General features: G+C 37.2%; 1 protein-coding gene across 1 annotated transcript; it reads left to right on the forward strand.

Moving 5' to 3' along the window:
* Positions 1-295: 295 nt before the first annotated feature.
* LOC121995120 (seipin-2-like) lies at positions 296-5,396 on the forward strand. Its single transcript, XM_042548945.1, has 4 exons — positions 296-392; positions 880-2,036; positions 4,407-4,903; positions 5,029-5,396. The coding sequence occupies exons 1-3, from the start codon at positions 296-298 to the stop codon at positions 4,899-4,901; spliced, it is 1,749 nt and encodes a 582-aa protein (XP_042404879.1). The 3' UTR covers positions 4,902-4,903; positions 5,029-5,396.
* Positions 5,397-24,840: the final 19,444 nt, after the last annotated feature.

Here is a 24,840-nt window from a genome sequence, read left to right on the forward strand (position 1 = left end):
AGATTTGCACCATCTGAGCACTCACATGTGAGAGAGAGTCTCTCTCCATGTATTTATTCACATCATCAAAACATGTGAATCAATATAAACTAATAAAAATGCCTTGAAACTCCCAATGTTAAACTAAAATCTCATTTACAATGGAACTTTATGCCTCTCCACCTCTTTTCCATTCACATATATCTAATACCTTGCCCACCCCAAGTGCTGCTCCTAGATAGTGATTGAGTGTTTTTTTTTTCTACTCAATAGCCGTGTTCCAGATTATAATTATCCGGATATGATAAAATCGGACATGCACCCTCCCCTAGTCCCCGTGCGACTATGGTCCATGTACCTGTGCAATAGCAATCAACAAACCTGCTCGACCGCGGTCGATGGCCCCACAAGAGGTGATCTCGCACGGCCACAAGCGGTCAAGTGTGGTGGCCCTTCTCGAGGTGGCTCGCCAGCAGCTTCGTGTGGCAAACCCATGAGGTCATCTCACGCAGTCGATCGCACGGTTACCTCACGAGGTGATCGAGGTCATGTCAAGCTATCGCGCAGGATCATGGTTTTTTTTTCCTTTGCCTTTCTCTCTATATTTTTTTCACTTTAAATTTCCTTCCCACTCCTTTCTATATTTCTACCGTTCAGATTTAACGGAGGCTTAGAGAAGTAAGATTCCTAATTTGGGATGGAAGTGAAATGAACCGAAATTGCTTCTGTTAAAGAGACTTCTAAATTCCTAATGCCACATTTTCCACCCAAGTGAATGAAGCAAAGAAGCCTCTCCTTTTCTATTTCCTTCCCCGCAAATAAACAAGGCGTTTAATATTTTAAAGTTTTTGCCGTGGGTGGGTCCAGAGAAATACATGCGTGATACGATTTAAGTTGCAGAAGCAGACCCGCAAGTAAACATCAAGCAGTCGCGGCGCGAACTTAAGTATGCGCACTCCCGTCCAATTCTTCTCCTCGCCACTCCCTCTCCTCGCCTCTCCATGGAGTCGCGCGAGCCGCACGACGGAGAAGCGAAGGAGAAGGAAGATGAGGAAGAGGAGCAGAAGGACGATGAAGACCGAGGAGAAGAGGAGGAGGAGCTCGGTTTCTTTGATGCCGTCGAATTCCTCCCGGCGCCCCACGAGGAACCTCCCACGGACTCCCCTTCCCTTCCCCCTCTTGAATCTACTTCCGCACTCTCCTCGCCATCTCCTTCCGATGCACCCTCCCTCCTCCGCCGACGCCGCTGCCGCCGCACTCCCTCCGCGTCGAGCGATCAGATCGTTGGCTCCTCCTCCGATCCGCGACGGAACATCCTTCCCGCATCCGAAGGCCCGGAAATCGATTTGGGTTCTTCCTCGATTCCTCCGGGCCAGCTTGTTGATCGAGGGGATGGGCGACCGGAAACCTCAAATCTTGACCGCGAAAGAGGCGTTACCGCAGACGGCGACGGAACCCGCCGGCGACTGGGATTCTTGGGATTGGTGGCCGAAGCTGTAATTATGGCTGTATTCTATTTCGTCGCTCTGCTAACTGGCCTCTTCATATTACCCATTAGGTTATTTCGCACCGCTTACCGTATCGTCACGGAACCTTTTCACGTTCTTCGCAGAGGGAGGGACGCGGTGAGGTTGAGATGCTATCGATTTTTCAGAGCCTTGTTCGATAGGGTTCACCCTTGGTTACTTGGGAACCGTATTGGACCGCAGCAAGCTTGGAATTGGCTGGTGAGGCTGGCAAAAGGGTGCTTCTGGTCTCTGTACGTCTGCATCGTTCTGTCTTCTCTTGTTGCAACCTCTTCCTTGGCGGCATTTCTGATCGTGCTTCACGTAGTGGAAGCGCCCATACGGATGACTGAGGAACTGAATTTTGATTACGCCTTGCCCAGACCCCAAGCCCTTGTGCCGATAACTGCATTGGATGGTTGTTTGGTTTCTGATGACAAGATTGATGATCTTGAAGTTTTACGGCTGGTGCCTCCGAAGCACAAATTGCAGCTGGCCATTTTATTGACTTTACCAGAGTCAGATTACAACAAGAAACTTGGGATCTTCCAGGTATCTGATACTGAATATCAAAGGCCCTTTATTCTGAGCTTTGATGTTTCTGCAGGTTGATAGATGGTATCTTTGTTCTTCTGTTCTTTGCTTATTTGTACTTTTCCTCGAGGCTTTGGATAATCACACATCGTTTTCATACTGTTCCAGCATCCATGTATCATATTGTGCCTAGTTATTGCCATTTGTTACATTGCTGGTGACGCAAAAACACATCCCTTATTATATTCTAATTATTGCTAATATTTATTTTCTTGTCTAAAATCTACCATGTTAACTATCTATGACTCTTTTATAAACTTATTCTTACACTCTGTTTATTGGGAGGGAAAATGAATAATTTAAATGAAGAAGGGAACAAAGAAAGGAATCATGTTATTTTTTTATTTTAACTTTATAATTTTATTTGTTTACTTAGATGGAATTGAAAGGGGTTAAATACTCTCACTTATTTATGTTTACAAGAAGTGTCTGTTTCATTGCTTCCATTTCCTCCTGATTTGAATGGAAATGAAATACATGCAATTAGATTCTTTTTTCCCTTATCTATTGTCTTCCAAGTATATAAACAAGTGGAAAAAATGATCATTTTATTTTGATTTCTTTTCTTTTCTCTTATTTCCACCCGTCTTTTTTCCCCACATAGATCAATAAAATCCATTTGCAATTTTTTTTCTTTATATTTCTTCATGATTTGTCAAATTAAATAAATAATATAGTTTATCTTTCAAAGATGAAATCAAATTGATATAAAAGACATACTGTTTCATTTCTTAGTCTTCTCTCAATCATCTTTTCCAAGTTTCATGATCTAATTCATCAGCTTACTCTCTCTATACTTAGAACAATATTATCTACACAGTTATTTTATAAATTGGTAGTAAATAAATTTTTCTTGCATTTCTTAGAATAGGCGTCTTCTTAATTCTCGAAGATTTGCTCTACACTGAATATTTGAAGTTTATATTGAGTATGAGTGTGATAAACTAACTAGGTCCTTTATAAACAAGTGTCTGCCTTTGGAAAAAATAATGTGTGATCCTATCTAATTTTGAAACTAAGACCTAGTTGTATAACATTTTTGTAAGATATATTGTTGGTTAGATTTTGTTCGTATTGAGGGGGATTGGCTTAATGAATTAATCCAGTACACTTAACTGGCCAATGAGCTTCCAATTTTTTTTCTATGAATCCTAATGCACATCCCAAGTGAAACTGTGATTTCTTGGAATTGAAATAATGGCATGATGTTTTTCTTCCATTCTATTCTTATCTATTCCTTGTTCTTTTATGCAATTTACCTTGTGTCCGCATTCTCCCTTGTCTAACTTTTTGTTCAGTGTAAATTCTTCTCATAACAATTGGAAGCAGTAAAGTGAATTATGCATCTTGCAAATCCAACTATGGGATCAAAGCAGCATTATTTATTCATTTTTCTTTGGGCTATTCTTCACTTTTGTGCAAACATTAACTTATTTTAGCTGTCTATACTCTATAGTGTTTAGCTGGATTAATAATTAAAAAAAAACAGTAGTTTATTGTTGCAAGGAACAATGGAATAAAGTACCAAAGCAAATAACCACCTGCATACATTTGATTAAATAATGAACATATGAAATGACTGCCAAGGTGGGAAGTGTCCAAGAACAAGACAAATCCTTTCTGACTTCTGAATGAAAAGATATCTGAGAAGTGTAATGAAGTTGAACAATTTTCTGCATTCATTTCCTACACTTCTCATCCAAGCTTGCTTTATTAGTTATCTTGAACTGCATTTTCTTGTGAGACTGAATTCCATGGCACATACAATTGAATTGGATATTTGATCTTATTCTCTACACGTTGAGGATTCTTTGCTTGTAGAGTTGGACATGCATAGACAGAATTGGATGTTATTAGGCTGTTATTGTTTATTCAATAAATTAATTGCCAAATAAGAATACCTTTTGATGCCCATCTATTTTTTTTTCTCTCACCAAGAAATGCAAATGTTTGGATCTTATTCTTTCATGTGATCTCTTCTGATCTTGTTCTTTGCCTTCTTTCAATTTGCTTTTACCTTGTCTTTTGTCAGTTTTCAACTTTCATGTTTGTTAAAATTTTCTTATCTTGTTTCAAACAATGTGAAGATGGATAAGTCTTGGATGATTCACGTAGTTAGCCTAGAAAATTGAAATGTTCATTTAGTATATTAATCCTTATGTTTGACTTTCTTGGTTGACAAATACCATATATTGTTAGTTTTATATCATCTACTAAGGCATTTCTTGGAATTGATGCCCGACAGAACTTGTAAACATATGTTTCATTTTGTTGTATCGGTGTAGAGAATTTCTGGCACGGTTAATTAACTTGGTCTTTCAAGTGCAGGTCAGGGTGGAATTATTGACTCCAGATGGCAATGTCTCATCTAGCTCATGGCGTCCATGTGTGCTCCACTTCAAGAGCTTTCAGTTTCAATTATTAGAGATGTTCCTCAAATCTGTGTTTATGTTAACTGGCTATTCTTCCGAGTCACAAGTTCTTATGGTACAAATGAATGGACTTACTGAAGGAAGAAAACCAACAGTATGCATTAGGGTGACTCTAGAACAGAGGGCAGGATATGGGGCTGGTGCCGGTATTCCCGAAATTTATTCTGCACATATGAAACTTGAATCCGAGCTTCCTCTGGTCAAGAGGATTATCTGGAACTGGAAGATAACTTTGTTCATCTGGACGACTATGGCATTGTTCAACCTGCAGCTCCTTACCTTACTTTTATGTTGCAGACCCATTCTATTTCCTAGAGTAAGGAGGGTTGATTTGCCAGTGACTCATCCACCATCTGGAGGTAACGGCCATCCACCATCGGCAGCAATATAGAGGTCAGGTGTTATTCAACCTCGAAACAACAATTTTGCTCGAGAGATTCAATTTTTCGAGCTCATGATAATGGTGGTTCTCAGGGGGGTACTACAGTACGTTAACCTTGTAAATTTATTGGATGTAGATTCGTCTGCTGCCATTTTGACTGCTCGATTGTCAGTCAACTTAACAGGGTTACCCTTCAGATTTATCCACGAATACTTGGTGTGTAAATAGCTTGTCGAGTTCAACTATTTCAAAGATTAGATATGTTCACATCTGGTATGTTCTTCGATTTACATAGTTCCACACAGAAACAACTTATAGTTTAAGAGAAAGTGTTTGCAATTTTATTTTCTTTTCTTTTCTTTTCTTTTCTTTTCTTTTCCTTGTTCTACATGGAGATGATCAATCTTTTAACCTTGGGATTTCATCCAAGTGCATAACCGTCTGAGATACATGTAAGCGACTGCAATTAATTTCACATTGTTGGTCTTTCATTCTTATTCAGTGAAGTGGGGATGTGAATCATTTACAAATACATTTTGCAGAGTAGTTACTGACAATTAACCAAAGATGTTTACTAGTACAATTGTGTAGTAGCTAAAGTACAAATTCTAGGAAATCAAGTGGCTTTACTGTAGAATACTAAAATAGTATTTAACATGTGCAAAAAGAAGAGTAAATTATACATCCAAGTTAGTCATATGAATGATTTTTCTTTTGTTCTTGTTCTTAGGGATCATATCTAGTTTTTCTTTTAAAAAAATCGATTTAGATAATATAATATACGTGCTAACTTCTATTAAAATAGATTTTAAAGTCATTATAGATTTAAAGTGTTGTTTTGTTAATATATGAGCTACATTAAATATGACTATATAAAGGAATATAATTGAAAAATGTACATGTCGTTTATCTAAAGAATCTCTTGTAACACCCCCAAATAAAGTCCAATTTAGAAAAATAATAATTCATTTATTCTTTTAATTTAGTCCGAATATAAACTTGCTCGCTCATTGGTTAAGATTGATGAGTTGTGGGATTAATCCTAATCCTATTTTACTTTGGTTCAGTTGGACCAGTAAAAGAATCTACTTGAATTAGGTTTTCACTCAATTCCATTTACCAAGCCTAACTTATGCTTGATGAATTATTTGTTTTAAGAAAATGACATTGAACACGACAAGCACACGAGCTGGTTTCATATGCATCAAAAAACCAGCAAGTAAAAATGGAACATCCTTTGCTCACCCATGCGCCAAATTGCACCGAATCAGGAAGTGACTTTCTTTCTCAAGCTCTAAAATAAACAAAAAACTCTATGAAACACTTACAGGAAGGATATCTGTTTCCTTCTGTGCCTTACACCTGTAATAGACAAATTTTTCCAGCCATTAAGAGAGTGTTCTTGTTCGAAGAACAAGAAAAAAATAGCATTGAAAGAGATTAACAGTGACATGTAATTAGCAGTGTTTTGAGAAAGCAGTTTTAGGCAACTGAATAATAATAAGAAAACAAATTGGGAAACGAAGCAACAATTCTAGTTAGAAGTATCTCCAAGTTGTCACAACTTTTTGAGGATTATTGTCCATGTGATATCTTTGCTAAGAAATAGCTCTGGAACTACTAAATCTATGAATGAAACATTGCAAGCTAGGTGAAGTAGTTATCACGTTTTTGGACATAAGAATACATTCTTCAATTTTATTTTTACCTCTTGCAAATTGAACTCGATGCAAAATTATGATTGTTGCACATCCGATCCCCATCACGCCATTGATTTGTCCTAAAAAAGGAAGAAAGAAAGGTTATAAAATGGGTGCACATCTAACTCATGCAATGCAATGAACCAATACACATGCAGGCGAGACCAAGGCTCATCACTTCTTTAAAATAGTCGAGGATGTCGGAATAACTTAGACGATTAGCATAAGATGAGAGCATGAGTTCAAGTAATAATAATTCTCACCCTTTTCCGATAAGAGTAGGCACCATTCCTTGTTGTGAAGAATGAATATTCATTTGCATGAACGTTAGTACAAAATCTTCACTGCAAAATTTAGCATACCTTCCAGAACATTGATCATAACACTAACCTTCTGGTTGCTCAAAGGTAGCTTGTCAGAGTTTAGACCACATTAAAGACATAAAATTAACTATTTACTTTAAAATGTACTTGCAAAAAGATTGTTATTTACATTTCCTGCATTCAGTCTTTTGTTATCCCAGCCAAAAGAAAATTCTTCAGATGCAGGACGTTTTGTATCCAAAGCTGGATATAAGTAGCAAGATCAATCAGTTCAATAACAATAATGGATTATAGGTATTTTGGATGTTTCAAACAAGCTAATAGCAGTTAAAACTCTGTTGGTCAATGTTTTTCATACAAAAAAATAAGAACATATACAAACCACTCAAGATTCTTAGAAACAGAATATTGGTCCATAAAAGACTGGTTGAACTTTCAACTTAGCTTTCTTATAATCAGTTTTACTTTTTTTTTTTAAGAATGTTTCCTTTCAGAAGTTTCTATAGTAAGAAACAAAGTATAGAACTTCATGTGTGTGTTCTCATCTTTGGTGTAATTTTTCTTTTGTCAAACCGCGGTGAAACTTTAGAAGGCAATCACTTCTCCACAGATCGTTTGCATATCCTGAGTTGAATTACCCTTGCCACTTAAAACTTCATATCAAACTGCTAATATATCACTTGAAGGGAAGTGTTGCGTCCCAATTTTATTTGGGAAAAATTAGTTGTATTGAGGGAGCATTTAGGGCGGGGTATGAATGAAAGATTAGCATTTGATGGATCAACCTCAGGCGGGGTATGCGATTAAAGTTTTGAATGCTTTGAATTATTATCTTTGTTTCATAATTTGATTTAAAACTGATGCAGTTGAAAGAAGAAGCAAATATAGCATGGGGAGTTGAAGATGGCTAGATTTTCATATATTCACATGCATTTGATCAAAAGAATGACAGAATAATGAGCATACTTGAAAACATATTTGGAATTATGGAGGTGTCTACAGAAGAAACAAATGGGACATTGCACATTTTACACTGCAAAAGGAAAATGTCTACAGAAGAAACAACAGAATAATAAGCGTAACCCAAGTTTACATACACTTGAACTTAGTGACAAAGAACTCATCGAACTTAATAGCATTTCCACATGAAAATTACATTTTACTTCTAAGTTGGCTACTTGGGGCTCAAAGTAAACTTGGAACGCAAATGGCTCCCAGTTTCTCGGAGGAAGTGGCTAAACTTGATCTAGGAAGAAGTGAATGAATAGCTCGATTGCTGGTAAATGTGGTTTGTGACCCATATAACCCTTGTAGCATTGAAATATAATGTGAATACGCTGGCAGTGTTGATCTAGGCATTGCAGCTTCTTCCTTTGATAGGCCACACTTTCTGCATTTTTCTCTGGATGCATAATTATTGTTACTGCAACCTAATGATCCATTTGGGGCACAAACAAACTTAGACCAAAAGAAGAGGTCAAAATAAGCATACACATCAACCATCTCAAACCAAGAATCATGAGATAGAAGAATGCAATTTAGTAGAGATGTTACGGATGACCCCGAATATGACGTGGTAGTCAAAGTCAAGAGAAGGTAGCCATCAGCGTGTCACTCTCAACAGGACTTTGCTCCTCGCCCAACACTAAGATCTTCAGCAAAGGACAATCGACCCAAGAGCCGGTAGGATTTATATATATATATATATATATATATATCCGATCGTCTGATAGTCGATCGAGCTTAAAGTATGTTCGACCTACCACAAAGCTATATATATATATATATATATATATATATATATATATATATATATATATATATATCTGATCATCTGATAGTCGATCGAGTTTAAAGTATGTTCGACTTACCACAAAGCTGGTTGGTCATACGTCCTACCGGATTAAGGGGATCCCGCTTCTCACTTTTAGTACAGGTCTTTTAGCATATGACTGGTCGAACCTATGAGTTTCCTCACATACCAGTTCTTCATATCGTTGATTGAATCAACGCCGGTCAAGTTTACCCAGCTCAGTGTGCTCGTCTCTTATATGCATGAAAGATAAATATATAAGGTAATGAAGAATCAAAAAGAATTTAGATATCTCTACAATGGTAGGATATTGTCCACTTTGGGCCTAAGCCCTCATAGTTTTGCTCTTAGGCTCTACTCAAAGGTCTCATCCAATGGAGATATCTTTTCTCTTATAAACCTATGATCTTTCTCATGTGTTTTCAATGTGAGATTATATTTGCAACCTTGCAACCCCAACAATTCCCCCTCAAATAAAGGACCACAAGGTCCCCCTCCAGCATCGGGTCACTCTTGACCTACTCAGGGTCTCCCCTCGAGCATCAGGTCACTGACCTACTCAGGGTCTCCCCTACTTCGTATAAGGTTTCATCCACATGGTTCGATCTTGGATCATGGCTCTGGCTCGTGCTTCTTCTAGTGGTTAGTCCGGTGAAGAGAGCGACATTACTCTGATACCAATTGAAGGACAAAAAAAATTTAGATATCTCCATAATGGTATGAGTCCTCATGATTTTGCTCTTAAGTTCTACCCAAAAGGCCTTATCCAATGGAGATATCTTTTTTCTTATAAACTCATGATATTCCTCATGTATTTTCAATGTGGGACTATATTTGTAACTTTGCAACCCCAACAAGTAATTCTCCTTACAAACTTGGTCAGACTTCTAAATCTCAAGTTTTCACTTCAAAGGCAAGTCTCTTATCATATGGGCGATCATCTTAAATTACCGATCGAATCTCTTGGGACTCAATTCCCCATTTCTCAAAGGCAAGTATCCTTGTATATGGTCGGTCGATCATAGAACTGACCAGACCTAGGGGACTTAGTTTCAAATTACTTCAAGATGATATCTCCAACATTAAGGGAAGGACGGTCATACAGTCAGCCGGTTCAAAGATCCAGTTGAGATACACTCAGTAGATAACATTATCAGAGAATTACAATAACCTATTAGAGTAACAATTATTTGTCAAAGAATATTCCTCTATTGTAATATGAGTATTTAATGGAACCTTCTTTGAAGATGACTTTACACTCTCTATAAGTTGACATATTATGACAGCATATTCTTTCATCCGTCTCATTAATGGCGTAAGTTACAAAAGGGGTATGCACGAGTAACGGAAGATTCCTCGGACGATGACTAAACATCTCTCAAGTTGTACATATTCCCTTACTCGACAACTTCTAACGCCCGACATTCTCTGCCACCTCATGATTGCGGAGGTCATGAGAGGTGGCATATAAAGGAGGGATCCTCTCGTTGGCGAGGTACGTGATATTACGTTAAGCTACTCTCAATTATGCTTGGCTATCAGCACTCATCTAGTATTCTTATTTTCGCTCGGCCGGTATACTGACTTGAGTGTCGGAGAGCCTATACTAGGGACCCCTCCCCTGATTTTTGGCGTTGACATCCTTTCTGATCTCTTTGGTGTGTGCAAAGAGGAAGAAGAAGCCCCTTTTTCTCTAATTAAAAGTCTTCATGTAGTCAATAACGGAGCCACTTGTCCAGCGCGCCATCTCTCCAACTTTCATACATGATTAAGTACCAATATGTAAGATCAAATACCACAAAACTTAATTAAATAGATATTACTATATAATGTTGGGTCACTTCGGAGCTAGAGGGGGTGAATAGCTCGTCTCGCTCGTTCGCTTGCTTCGTAGATGTTGGTTTACAGCGGATAGAATTGAAGTCAAGCTCTCCAATGCTAACACGTAGATTTACTTGGTATCCACCTCACATAGGTGACTAATCCAAGGATTTACACACTGAGCACACCCTCCACTAAGAAAATAACTCTTTCTCGAAACAACCAGAGGTGGAGAAACTTCGTACAACACTCACACAACATGATATAACTCGAAGCAAGAAGTAAATACAGAAATACAAAAGAAAACTTCTTCTTACTTGATCTTGTGTAGCTTGAGGATTCCTTTTGACTCTTGGAAGTGCAACAACACTTGTCCCAAGAACGCTTTAAGATCTGGCGGTGATGAGTGTGAAGAGCCGGAGAGAATTAGAGTTAAAAAGACCTTTTTTTCATTTGAACTCGCTGAGTGGATCTGCTCTCAATCGATTACCACATTAAATCACAACGATCTCAGCCGTCCAAAGCCTGCATCCTGTGCAACAGTCATATCCCAATCGATCGGGGAGGCTTTGATTGATCGACCGATCGATTCAGAGTGCATCTGTGCTCTCGCAGATAAACCATGAATCGATTAACCAATCGATTCAGGCTGTCTCGCAATCTCGCGAGAAAACAAGCTCTAATCGATCAACTAATCGATTGGAATATCCCAATTGATCGACTGATCAATTGGAGTATCCTAATCGATCGACTGATCGATTGAGGAGCACATTATGCTCTTCACGCGAGTGGCCTCCAATCGATCAGTTGATCTATTGGTGTAGCCCCAATCGATCGACTGATCGATTGGGCTATCTTTCTCACTAAGCTCTCCCAATCGATGAATTGATTAATTGGGATCTGGTTCAATCGATCGGCTGATCGATTGACCAACCCTAACTTGACTAACTCAAGTCTAGGGTCTCAAACCCAACATCCGGTCTACTGTGACTTATTGGGACTCGCTTATGCCTAGCATATGTTCAACCTTGCCCTGCTGGGACTTCGTTACCAAGTGTCTAGTTAATCCTTTAACCCACTTGGACTTTTCTAGTCGTGCCAAATGTCCGGTCAATCCTTTGACCCACTTGGACTTTTCTAGTCGTGTCAAATCTCCGGTCAATCTTGACCCACTTGGGCATACCGTCTCGTGTCAAGTGTCTGGTCCTCCATGACCCACTTGGACTTTCAAACACCAAGTGTCTGGTCACCCCAAATCCACTTGGATTTCCACAAGCCCGACTTCACTCATCAGGACTTTCACCTAGCTTCACTCACTAGGATTTTCTCACTACCTAGCTTCACTTACTAGGTCTTCCACCTGATTTCACTCACTAGGATTTCTCATTTGCCTAGCTTCACTCACTAGGTCTTTCACCTAGCTTCACTCACTAGGATTTTTCATCTGTCTGACTTCACTTATCAGGACTTTCCAACTGCCTAGCTTCACTCACTAGGACTTTTCATCTGCCTGACTTCACTCACTAGGACTTTCCATACCAAGTGTCCAGTCAACACTGACCCACTTGGATTTTCATCATCTGTCAACCTCCCCGTTGGACTTGCCCTTGCCTAACTTCTAATTAGGACTTCTCAATTAAGTATTTGGTCAACCTTGACCTACTTGACTCTTCTTCATATCAAACTGGTCAAACATTGACCAGAGGAGAATTGCTCCAACAATCTCCCCAAATGGACGATTACACCTACAATCTCCATACATTATCAAACATCAAAACTCAAACATCAAGACTTAAGCTTGAGCCAATTCAAACTTAGTCAACCTGGTTAACCTTGACCTAGGAAAATTACACTAACAATCTCTCCCTTTTTGATATTTGATAACACGTTTAAGTTAGGCTAATCTCATAGCCTAAACTTCTTTTTCATGTCAAAGCATGAATGAGAATTTGCTTCATCCTCTCCCTTTCCCAGAGGACAAACTTCCCCTTTTTGGGTAATGAAGGTCAAACTTAAACCCTACATTCTCTCCCTTTGGCACACATCAAAAACTCTCCCCCTAAAGAGTTATACACACATTGTTCAACAACCTCACTTGTTGTTCACAACACCACAATGAATGTCTCATACCCTTCATTGTGCCTTAAATGCTCATCCTAGAGCATTCACACGCCACAATGAAGATATCCAATCTTCCATTATTTTCCACTGCTCAACCTTGAGCATTCACGATAACGAAGGTTTACAACCTTCCATGGTTTTGTGAAAAATGAATTCATGTTTTTAAAGAGTAGCTCCCCTTCAAAACATGCTCTAAATTTTATCATTGCGCCAACAATGACTTGGAGTTCCTAAGACTCTAGGAAACCTAAAATTTAAAGTTTTGAGGTTCAAGAGTCAATATTGAATGCAAACCTCATCATAAACTTTGAGTTAGTCTTCTTAGACCATTCCTTTCTTGTTTTCATCAAGAAAATTACCATTAAATATTCACAAAAGAATTTCTTAAGGTTAGGGATGGTTAACATGACTAACTGTGGCTTAATGGATTGAAATCAGACCATTTTAGTTAAAAATCAGCTTTTTCAATTGATTAAAGTTAAGACTTCAATCGATTGAAGCCTTTCAATCGATCAACTGATTGATTCAACAAGATTGTTCTCAAAAAAGCACTTGAATCGTTCAGCTTATCGATCCACGTAGGGTTCAATCGATCGACTGATCGATTCTGCGAGTTTCTATTCACAGAAAAACCCAATTCAATCGATTGACCGATCAATTAAACATCCCCAATCGATCAACCGATCGGTTGGGTTTCTGATTTTCTGAAATCAAGTTTCAGCCAAAATTTAGAAATGCCCCAATAATTCTACAAAATTATAAAAATTATAAAAATTCATGTAAACATTATTTAAAATATATACTATCATGGAAAAATAGTTTTCTAGAAAATACATCTTATTTTAAAAGATTGAGACAAAACTTGAAACCATTGAAAACTTCAAAGTTCCTTCCTAGTTTATGTCTAACTATACAGTAATGGCATCTATCAAAATATAGTCTTCACCAAGATTTTCCAAAAGTATTTTGAAATAATTTTCAAAATCAATTTTCAACCATGTTCTTTGAGTTAAATGTACATGACTTATACAGCTTTCCCAATGATTGGATAACACATACCTATGTGTTTGGATGATACTAAAACTCAAAAAGATGCATTAAATCAACATCTTGAGTCATGTTCATCCTCCTAACATCTCGCTTGTATCTGATGTGCACTAAAACATATACAAGTCAACTTATGGTCTTTGTGAGATGTAGATATTGATTTTCCCTAAAATAAGGGATATGCATATCTATCTAAACATTTTAAAATCGATCATCCACCTAGGATGTCACTTGTTGATTAATGTCATGGTCCTTAATTACAAGGAACTTAGAATAATGCATGAAAAATAATTATGACATACATCAAAATGAATAATTTTTAAAAGAAAACTTACTATAACTATATGATGTCTGTATGACATGACATGGTATTTTTGTATTTTTATTTTTCATAAGAAATATGAATGTAAAATATGATGTCATGACATATAAAGAGCAAACAAAACATGTCACTTTAGCATATATAATATACCTAGATCATCTATCTAAGTATTTATAATTAATTACTAAATCAAACTTAATCCTAAGTTGCCCTTTTTCTTCCAAGAAAATGTCAAAACATAACTTGGCATTTCTTTGACTTTTCCTATTTGTGTCAATTTTAATTAAGTCAAATTCCTCAAATTGTGCCACATTTTACTTTTTTAAAGAGTAAACATAAAAAGTTGTATCCCAAACCTTTATGGCCATTGGATGACTCTTGTCTATCTATTCCTAAACCTAGGTTGTGTACCTTTGGGCCCTTTGACTTCATTTGTCAATTTCTTAAGGATTTTTTCTAATTTCTCAAGTCTTGATCTCAAGACTTGATTTTTATTTCTTAAATCCTCAAATTTTGATTTTTCATTAAACCTTTGAGTTTTTTTTCTTAGGCATGTATCTAAAATATTTAGTGTTCTTGCATAATTTTGTATTTGCCTTCCTAGCTTTAGGTACGGTAGTTTTGGCATGATAAGCTAAATATTTTTCCTTAATCCTATCATATTTCCTATTTTCATGATAAATTACATTAAAACGATATAAATTATTTTTAGCATGCATTTTATCATGACTTAAAGGAGTTGGTTCAATAAATGATACCTTGCGTTTTCTCTTTAGAGCTCCCCCTTGATTTGAGCTTCCTCCTTGACTTTTGATCGGAAACTTCCTCCTTGGGCATTGACTCCGATAGTGCCACTTTTGCTTGCACAAGAAATACACAATGTGTTTCTTGCTTTTGTGCACCAAGGCTTGTGTCTTCTTTGACTTCTCCTTCGCCTTGGGTGCCACTTGACCTTTCTTCTTGATCAACTTAGGACACTTGCTCTTGTAATGCCCTTTCTCCCTGCACTCAAAGCATGTAATGTGATTTTTATTTTTACACATTGAAATTATTATGTCTTTGCTTGTAGGGGTGACACTTGATTTTCCATTTGATCCGGATGAAGAGACTTTTTCTTGATCCGGCATTGATGGTCCACGCTCCTCCTCAATCCTAGAGGTGGCGTCCTCTTCATTTTCATCCACATGTACATGGAACACAGAGTATGCTTCCTCTTTGCCTTTAATGTCGCACTCTCCCGAGGATGGCTCTTCTTGAATTTCTTCTTTCGATGTTGAGCATCTCTCAACTTCAGAGCCCTCTTCTTATTGATCCAATGAGTCCTCTTTGGATTTTTCTTGACTTGGTGCAGAGGAAGGTTCTTCATGAATCTTTACCAATTTGCTCCAAAGCTCCTTGGCATCTTCAAATTTTCCAATCTTGCTCAAAATATTGCTTAGCAATAGATTGACCAATACCTTGGTCACTTTGTAATTTGCCTCGCATATTTGAATTTGCTCCTTGCTCTAATGGCTTCTCATGATGATTTTGCCTTTACTATCCTTTGGAGTCTCGAAATCCTCTTTTAGAGCAAATCATTACTCTATCTCCATCATAAAGAAATTTTCAATCCTTGATTTCCAAGAATCGAAGCTTAAAGCTATAAATGGTGGAGGTGCCCTTGTATTATATCCGAGTTCATCTCGGAAATCCATATAGAAATTGAGCTTGTCGATGATCTTTGACTCGTTGAAATTTTGGCTTCAACTTTTTCTTCCTCTAGCTCGTTGCCCTTCCTGCAATGAGTTCGGCGAAGAGCGACCTCGCTCTAATACCACTTGTTGGGTCACTTTGCAGCTAGAGGGGGGTGAATAGCTCGTCTCGCTCGTTCACTTGCTTCATAGATGTTGGTTTGCATCAGATAGAATCGAAGTCAAGCTCTCCAATGCTAACATGTATATTTACTTAGTATCCACCTTAAAAAGAGGTGACTAATCCAAAGATCTACACACTAAGCATACCCTCCGCTAAGAAAAAAAACTCCTTCTTGGAACAACTGGAGATGGAAAAACCTCGTACAACACTCACACAACAAGATACAACTCAAAGCAAGAAGTAAATATAGAAATACAAAAGAAAACCTATTCTTGATTGATCTTATGTAGCTTGAGGATGCCTCTTGACTCTTGAAAGTACAGCAACACTTGTCCCAAGAATGCTTCAAGATCTGACGGTGATGAGTGTGAAGAGTCAGAGAGAATCGGAGTAAAAAGACATTTTTTATTTGAACTCGTTATCACCTTTATATCTGCGTTTCTATGGCTCCCAGTCGATTGAGTCTACTCCCAATCAATTGCCACGTTAGATCGTAGCGATCCCAGCTGTCCAAAGCCTGCATCCTGCGCAACGGTCATATCTCAATCGATTTGGGAGGCTTTGATCAATCAACCAATTGATTCATAGTGCCTTTGTACTCTCGCAAATAAACCTTGAATCGATTGACTGATCGATTCAGACTGCCTCACAATCTCACGAGAAAACAAGCTCCAATCAATTGACTAATTGATTAGAGTATCCCAATCGATTGGATGATTGATTGAGGAGCACATTGTACTCTTCGCACAAGTGGCCTCTAATCGATCAACTCGATCAACTGATCGATTAGCGTAGCCTCAATCGATCGACTGATCGATTGGACTGTCCTTTCTCACAAAGCTCTCTCAACCGATCAATTGGGCTCTGGTTCAATCAATCGGCTGATCGATTGACCAACCCTAACTTAACTAACTCATGTATAATATCTCAAACCCAACATCCGGTCTACCGTGACTTGTTGGAACTCGCTCATACTTAGTATATGGTCAACCTTAACCTGCTGGGACTTCGTTACCAAGTGTTCGGTCAATCCTTTGACCCACTTGAACTTTTCTAGCTGTGCCAAGTGTCCGGTCAACCTTTACTCACTTGGACTTACCGTCTCATACCAAATGTCTGGTCCTCCAAGACTCACTTAGATTTCCAAACACTAGGTGTCTGGTCACCCCGGACCCACCTGGATTTTCACATATCTAACTTTACTCATCAGGACTTTCACTTGGTTTTACTCACCATGATTTTCTCACTGCCTAGTTTTACTCACTAGGTCTTTCACCTGGCTTCACTCACTAGGTCTTTCACCTGGCTTCATTAACCAGGATTTTCCATCTGCCTAACTTCACTCACCAGGGCTTTCCAACTACCTAGCTTCACTCACTAGGACTTTCCATCTACCTAACTTCACTCATCAGGACTTTCCACACCAAGTGTCTGGTCAACACTGACCCACTTGGATTTTCATCATCTATCAGCCTCCCCGTTAGACTTGCCCTTGCCTAACTTTTAGCTAGGACTTCTCAATCAAATATTCGGTCAACCTTAACTTACTTGACTTTTCTTCATACCAAACTGGTCAAATATTGACCAGAGGAGAATTGCTCCAATAATCTCCCCAAATGGATAATTGTACCTGCAATTTTTATACATTGTCAAATATCAAAATTCAAACATTAAAACTTAAGCTTAAACTAATTCAAACTGATCAACTTTGATTTAGGAAAATTGCACCAATAATAAACATTAATTTAGATTCAATAGTTCGATAATGAATTGGTCTAGTAATTCCAACAAGAAATGTATAGAAGGGAAATAAATATTAGCTTAAAATAAATTTAAATCTAAAAACAAGCAAGTTTCCCTTTAACTATAATAGTATGCAATCATTATAATTATTGCACTTATTGGAACCACTCAAGGAAACTGACCAGTTTCTTAAAAGATAAGCCTGTATCCAAAATTCTATCAAGAACATCAATGGAAAATCTAATAGATTCCAGTGGCATTCAAAATGTAGTTAAAAAGAAACAATACTAACCTCAACCAATCGGTTGCTAACCATGGACAACTTATTCAGACATTATAGATTTACAGCTATAAAATTAAAAACAACTGATGATGTTAGAAGATATATCATGATATTTATTTAGCATATGTATTGCATTTAAGTATTTTTCCCCCCTAAATGAATACCATTTCAAAAAAAAATTGTTGCCATAATCTCACAGAGATAAAGGAGAAACATATGTTTCCAAAAATCATTTATGATTTTACACTCTGAGGAAAAAATTATGCAATATAACATAAAGTTGCAATTATAGTTTGGATTTGACTACCAACTAATGAATGAACTTGATGATGCAAAAAATCACAAACCATCTTGAATTTACTATGAGGATTAATTGATTAAACAATCACCAATAAGTGAAATAAGTATATTGGTCAATGAAATCATATTATCATATATCAGCAAGACTATCTAACTTAGGGAAGTAGTTGAACACATATAAGGATCAAAACAGAGCCAAATGCGTTGAAGTAGAATAAGTATTTGTGGAGTGAATCATCATGGATCTCAAGTAATGTGCTTTATTTGTCAGAAGAATCATAAACCTAGACGAAAGGAGTCAAAAATCAAGTGACAATTCTATAGCCAGCACTTTTACCCAACATCATATTCACATTAACTAGGAATTTATCAAGTGGTTGTTTGCATAATCCGTAAGTGCACGGTTGTCGTCAAGTAATAAAAATATCGATCTCATAAAAACTGTTGATTAAGTACTAGTTAATTTCGCACGATAAATTATCTAGACAACGAAAGGTTGGTTTTATCACTAAAGCTTGAGAAGAAAGAGAGCAAGAGAGAGAGAGAGAGAATGAGCGCAAGTGAGTGAAGAGAATGTGAAGTTAAATTGGGTGATGATAGAGTCTAGGATTTCTATTTACTATGATACTAGTTAATGTCTATGAATTATTCATCTCTTGACAATTCTATAGCCAGCACTTTTACCCAATGATCCTGTCTGAAAGCGAGGAAGATGGTGCGCTGGCTAGATGGCTCTGGTGTTGACTGTGAGAAGATGAAGACTCTACTGACACGAACAAACCTACGTGGCAAAAACAAGAATCGGGAAGCGAGGAAGATGGTGCGCTGGCTAGGCAACTCCGATGTTGATCGTGAGAAGACGAAGACCCTTATGATGGGGACGAACCTGTGTGGCAAAAATAGGAACTGGGAGAAGAAAGCATTATAGTCACTGGGCCAAGGAGGGGTCTCTGGCACAGACACTCCTATGCTCAAGTTAAGACAACCTCCTAATGAACAGTAGAACAGTAATATGGATGTGTACGTGTGAGTGTTCCTAGCCAACGGAGAGGATCACTTTTTATATCGTCTCTCATAACCTCCATTCTGAGTAGTCGTTATTCTCTTACAGGTAGTTACAATTCTCCGACAATGTTATCTCCTAGAGGGAGTCTGATCAACTTGGAGTCAACCAGGTTTAGGTTGGGAGTCATGCTCATGTGAGGTGAGGAGTTGAGCCCCATTGAAGTCTGATTGGCATGAGCCGGTTGGGTTTGTTGGTGCGGGAAGCATCCGACGATCGAACTCGTGTTTTGATAATGGCAAAGAATTCAAAGTTAAGATGTTTTGTAGTCTAACAAGTCTACTTGAGGATTTCAGGAAAGTCCTAGCTGCGGTTAGGCAAAGGGAAAACCCTAGGGGGCGGTAACCCTAGGTCATAGGGGGTGGTAACCCTATGCGGAAAGTCTTGGCAGGTCGATGACTTCAGGCAAAAAGTCCTAGGGGGTGGTAACCCTAGGTGGAAAGTCCTGGTGTCGCGAACCAGGTGAAAGTCTGGACTAGCCGGGAAGCGGATGTCCAGCAGAAAGTCCGGAAGTATCGAGTGCTGAGCAAAAGTCCAGACGATCTGGAGGATCGCACTGGCAACAGGTAAATCTCCTGAGTGGAGTAGGTGAGGACGCGTTCCCCGTAGAGGGAACAGTAGGCGTCGGGTCGACCTAGGGTTTCCGGTTGGAAATCCGAAGTCAGACCCGGACAGTCCGGAGACTGTCATAAACATTCTTTTATTATTCATACTGTGCTAATTTTGTGTTGCAGGATATTGTTTAGGACTAACAAGTCTTGCATGTACAAAATAAGGTAGTTTTCCCTCGGATGAACAGTGTCCGAGGCGTCTCCATGGAGCTTGGAGGCGCCTCGGGTGCAAAGGATGAGCTGGCTGCGAAGCACTATTGGAGGCGCCTTGAAGAAGGCAGAAGGCGCCTTGGAAGGCGCCTTGAGTGAGGTTTAAGGCGCCTTGAATGGATGAAATTCGACCAGGTCAGGTTTGATCCACGCGGAAGACCAGGCAGCATGGAGGCGCCTTGAACAGCCTTCAAGGCGCCTTGAACACCCTTTATAAGGGGGTTTCGACCAGCACTTCAATACAACGAATACCAAGTGATCTCTCATCAACGTGCTGCTCCAAAAGACGTTCCGAAGTGCTGCTACGAGTGCCCGACGACCCGAAGCTTCAATCTTCTTCTTTCTTAAGTTGTCGGTACAAGTTTATTTCAATACTTTCAGTGTAATTTGTAATTTCTATCGTGATTATAGTTGTTGCCCACGGAAAGCGATCAAGGATCGCGGGCCTTCGAGTAGGAGTCGCCTTAGGCTCCGAACGAAGTAAAATCTCTCGTGTCTCTCTCTGTGTGTTTGTTTGTTTTAATTCCGCTGCTTTAAATACTCTAACGTTGTTTTCGATTCCGATACGTACAAAATAGCCACAAGCGCTATTCACCCCCCCCTTTAGCGCGTCTCGATCCAACAATTGGTATCAGAGCGGGGTCGTCTTGAATCAGTGCAACCACTATTCAAGACAATTTTTTCGTGGTTTTGTTCGGAGTCGATTAGAATTTGGCCTCATAGCTATATTCTAATTTTTTGTTTTTTTCGAATCAACCTTCTGCTCAAAGTTGGTCAATACCACTTGAGCTTGTCATTTTTTTTCTTCTTCCCGCACTACTAATCCAAGACTCAGTCTTGGAATAGATCTCGTTGTTTCTGTTTTTTTCTAGATCTAAATGGCCCAACAAGAAGGATATAACACCGTTCGTCCCCCACTATTTTCCGGAGAAGACTTCGGATATTGGAAGGGGCGAATGGAAATATATCTGAAGATCCAGTTCGACACCTGGATGATAGTCAAAACAGGACTGCAACTACCAACTGGGACAGACGGTAAGCCTACATCTTGTGAGAACTGGGAGCCAGCGTTTATCAAAAAAGTGGAAGCCGACGCCAAAGCCACCTGCACCATCCAGTGCGGACTTACCAAAGAAGAGCTCAACAGAGTCGGTCCATTCTCCTCCGCGAAGGAGCTTTGGGAGAAACTCATCGAACTTCACGAGGGCACCTCGGAAACCAAGGTAAGTAAGCGTGATTTGTTACTGAATAAACTATACAATTTAAAAATGCAGGAAGGCGAGACGGCAAGCTCATTACACACTCGAATTCAAGATATTCTGAATTCCCTTCATGGAATCGGGCAGAAGGTAGAAAACAGAGACATAATAAGGTATGCTCTTAACTCGTTTCCAAGGAGTACATTGTGGGCATCAATGGTAGATGCCTACAAGGTCTCCAAAGACTTATCTTCTTTAAAATTAGACGAACTATTTTCTGAATTTGAACTTCATGAACAAACTAATGCACAGCCATCCGAGAAAAGTATTGCCTTGATTGCAGGTACGAGTCGAACACGGGAATCTAGAGTACGGCGAAAAATTGAAACAGAATCAGAAGACGAATCCGACCCAGAAGATTCAGAGGATGAACTAACCAGTGAACTCGTAAACCTTGTGAAGAAGCTCTACAAGAAGAAGAAGGGCTTCAACAAGAAAGATCTGAAGAAGGCAGTTCAGTCCAGGGAGTCCCAACCGAACTCAAAGGTAAAGTTTGAAGTCACTTGTTACGGGTGTAACCAGAAGGGGCATATCAAAGCAAACTGTCCCAATCAAAAGGAGGCCAAAAAGCGAAGAAGAAAGAAGGCCCTGAAAGCAACCTGGGATGAATCTTCTTCAGAGGACGACGACGATGAAGTTGATCAAACAAGTCTACTCGCACTAATGGCCCAGGACCAGATCATCGAGAGCGAGTCAGAAGCTGAGTCCGAGCAAAGCCACGGATCCGCATCCGTTTCAGAAGGGTCAGACTCCACTGTAAGCATTCCAAGGCTTAATAATTTAGTTAATTACTTACTTCGCAAACTAGCTAAATCAAACCTTAGGATTAAATCACTTCTAAAGGAAGTAGTCGTCCTTAAAGAAGTAACAAACACTAATTCTTTACCTAGTCAAGCTGGAAATTCTACTCAAGTTCAAAAACTTGAGGAAGAAAACTCTAGTTTGAGAAATCAGGTAAAAGATTTAAAAAATACTTTAGAACGGTTTTCTCTGGGATCCAAGAATTTGGACCTAATTCTTAGAACACAAAGAGCCGTCTACAACAAAACTGGGCTGGGATACAAAAGTAAAAAAGAAATATAAATCTTATTTATCCCTAATAAACAAACAAAGTAGTAAAACAGTCCAAGCATGGGTCCCCAAGTCCAAATTGATCAATCAAGTTGAAATTGGCAAATACTGGGTTCCGAAGGATCAAATACACTACCTCGATAGACCATATCGAGGCTATGATCCAGGGAGATCTAAAATAAAAACGATCTTAAAAATTTAAAATTCAAAATTTGAAATTAAATTCAAAATTCGAAATTAAATTCAAAATTCGAAATTAAATTTAAAATTCAAAATTAAATTTAAAATTTAAAATCAAAATTCAAAATTAAATTCAAAATTCGAAATTAAATTTAAAATTTGAAATTAAATTCAAAATTCGAAATTAAATTCAAAATTCGAAATTAAATTTAAAATTTGAAATTAAATTCAAAATTCAGAATTAAAATTAAAAATTCAAAATTAAATTCAAATTTTGAAATTAAATTAAAAATTCAAAATTAAATTCAAAATTCGAAATTAAATTAAAAGTTAAAAATTAAATTAATAGATGGAGGATCCAAACTAGCTGGCACCTCCAACTGAACTACCCGATAGGGTAACTGAACCTAATTTACCCGAAATGGGTAAAACAAGAATAGATTACCCGGCAGGGTAATTAAAGTTAGATTAAAACGGGATAAGTTTAACTTGAACCACAGTACTGGTGAAGTTTTTGGATGATAGTACGTTAGGGAAACTTGGGCATCGCATGTCTAGGAAGATATGGCTTCGACCTGGTGCATTTGGCCAAGCGGAACTGACCGAAGCTACCCTTAAATGGATCCTAACTAGTTAGACCAAGGAGTAGTATTAAGTCCAATGGGTAGGACTATTTGGAAAACCTCGAAAGTATGGTTACTTTAATGAGCTCCGTGTGACTCACCATAGCCTAGAAGTTTATCCAAAGAATGCTTACTTGTTGAACCCAAAGCTAATCTTGAATCTAACACAAAGTTAAACCAGACCCTTAATTTTACAATAATTCATCTCACAATAATTATAGGATTCCCTGATTGACAATCTAGATCAGGTGAGATGACTAAGAAATTAAAATTAAATTATTTTAAACTTAAATTTCAAAATTATTTTAAACTTAAATTTCAAAATTATTTTAAAACTTAAATTTCAAAATTATTAAACCTTAATTTCAAAATTATTTTAAACTTAAATTTCAAAATTATTTTAAAACTTAAATTTCAAAATTATTAAACCTTAATTTCAAAAATACTTTAAACTAAAATTTCAAAATTATTAAACTAAATTTCAAAATTACTTTAAACTTAAATTTCAAAATTATTTTAAAAACTTAAATTTCAAAATTATAACTTAAATTTCAAAATTATTTGAAAAACTTAAATTATTTTAAACTTAAATTTCAAAATTATTTGAAAAACTTAAAACTTAAACTTCAAAATTATTTTAAAAAATTAAATTTCAAAATTATTTGAAAAACTTAAATTTCAAAATTATTTGAAAAACTTAAAACTTAAACTTCAAAATTATCTTAAAAACTTAAATTTCAAAATTATTTGAAAAACTTAAAACTTAAACTTCAAAATTATCTTAAAAACTTAAATTTCAAAATTATTTGAAAAACTTAAAACTTAAATTTCAAAATTACTTTAAACTTAAATTTCAAAATTATTTTAAAAACTTAAATTTCAAAATTATTAAAAACTTAAATTTCAAAATTATTTGAAAAACTTAAATTATTTTAAACTTAAATTTCAAAATTATTTGAAAAACTTAAATTATTTTAAACTTAAATTTCAAAATTATTTGAAAAACTTAAAACTTAAACTTCAAAATTATTTTAAAAACTTAAATTTCAAAATTATTTGAAAAACTTAAATTTCAAAATTATTTGAAAAACTTAAAACTTAAACTTCAAAATTATCTTAAAAACTTAAATTTCAAAATTATTTGAAAAACTTAAATTTCAAAATTATTTGAAAAACTTAAAACTTAAATTTCAAAACTACTTTGAAAAACTCAAATTTCAAAACTACTTAAAAAAAAAAACTTAAATTTCAAAATTATTCTTAAACTCACTAAACATAAGTGTTTGCTAAAATATCTTAAATAGAATAGAAAATCTAAGGAGTCTGCTTCAATCACGCTATCTTTAAATCCATTAAAAAGAAACCAATTCAACTACTTCATGTGCAGGAATTGGATCAATGGATGTTGGATAGTGGATGCTCCAGACATATGACTGGAGATAAGTTGAAGTTTACCAAACTCAAGTACAAGAGTCTAGGATCAGTTGCATTCGGCAACAACGGTAAACTAAAAGTAATCAGAAAAGGTAATATTGAACTTAGTTCCAATTTCATTATTCGAAATGTTTTATTGGTTGAAAATTTTAACTTTAATTTACTAAGTA

Source organism: Zingiber officinale, chromosome 6A (genome assembly GCF_018446385.1).
Source record: "Zingiber officinale cultivar Zhangliang chromosome 6A, Zo_v1.1, whole genome shotgun sequence".
Taxonomy (NCBI): domain Eukaryota; kingdom Viridiplantae; phylum Streptophyta; class Magnoliopsida; order Zingiberales; family Zingiberaceae; genus Zingiber; species Zingiber officinale.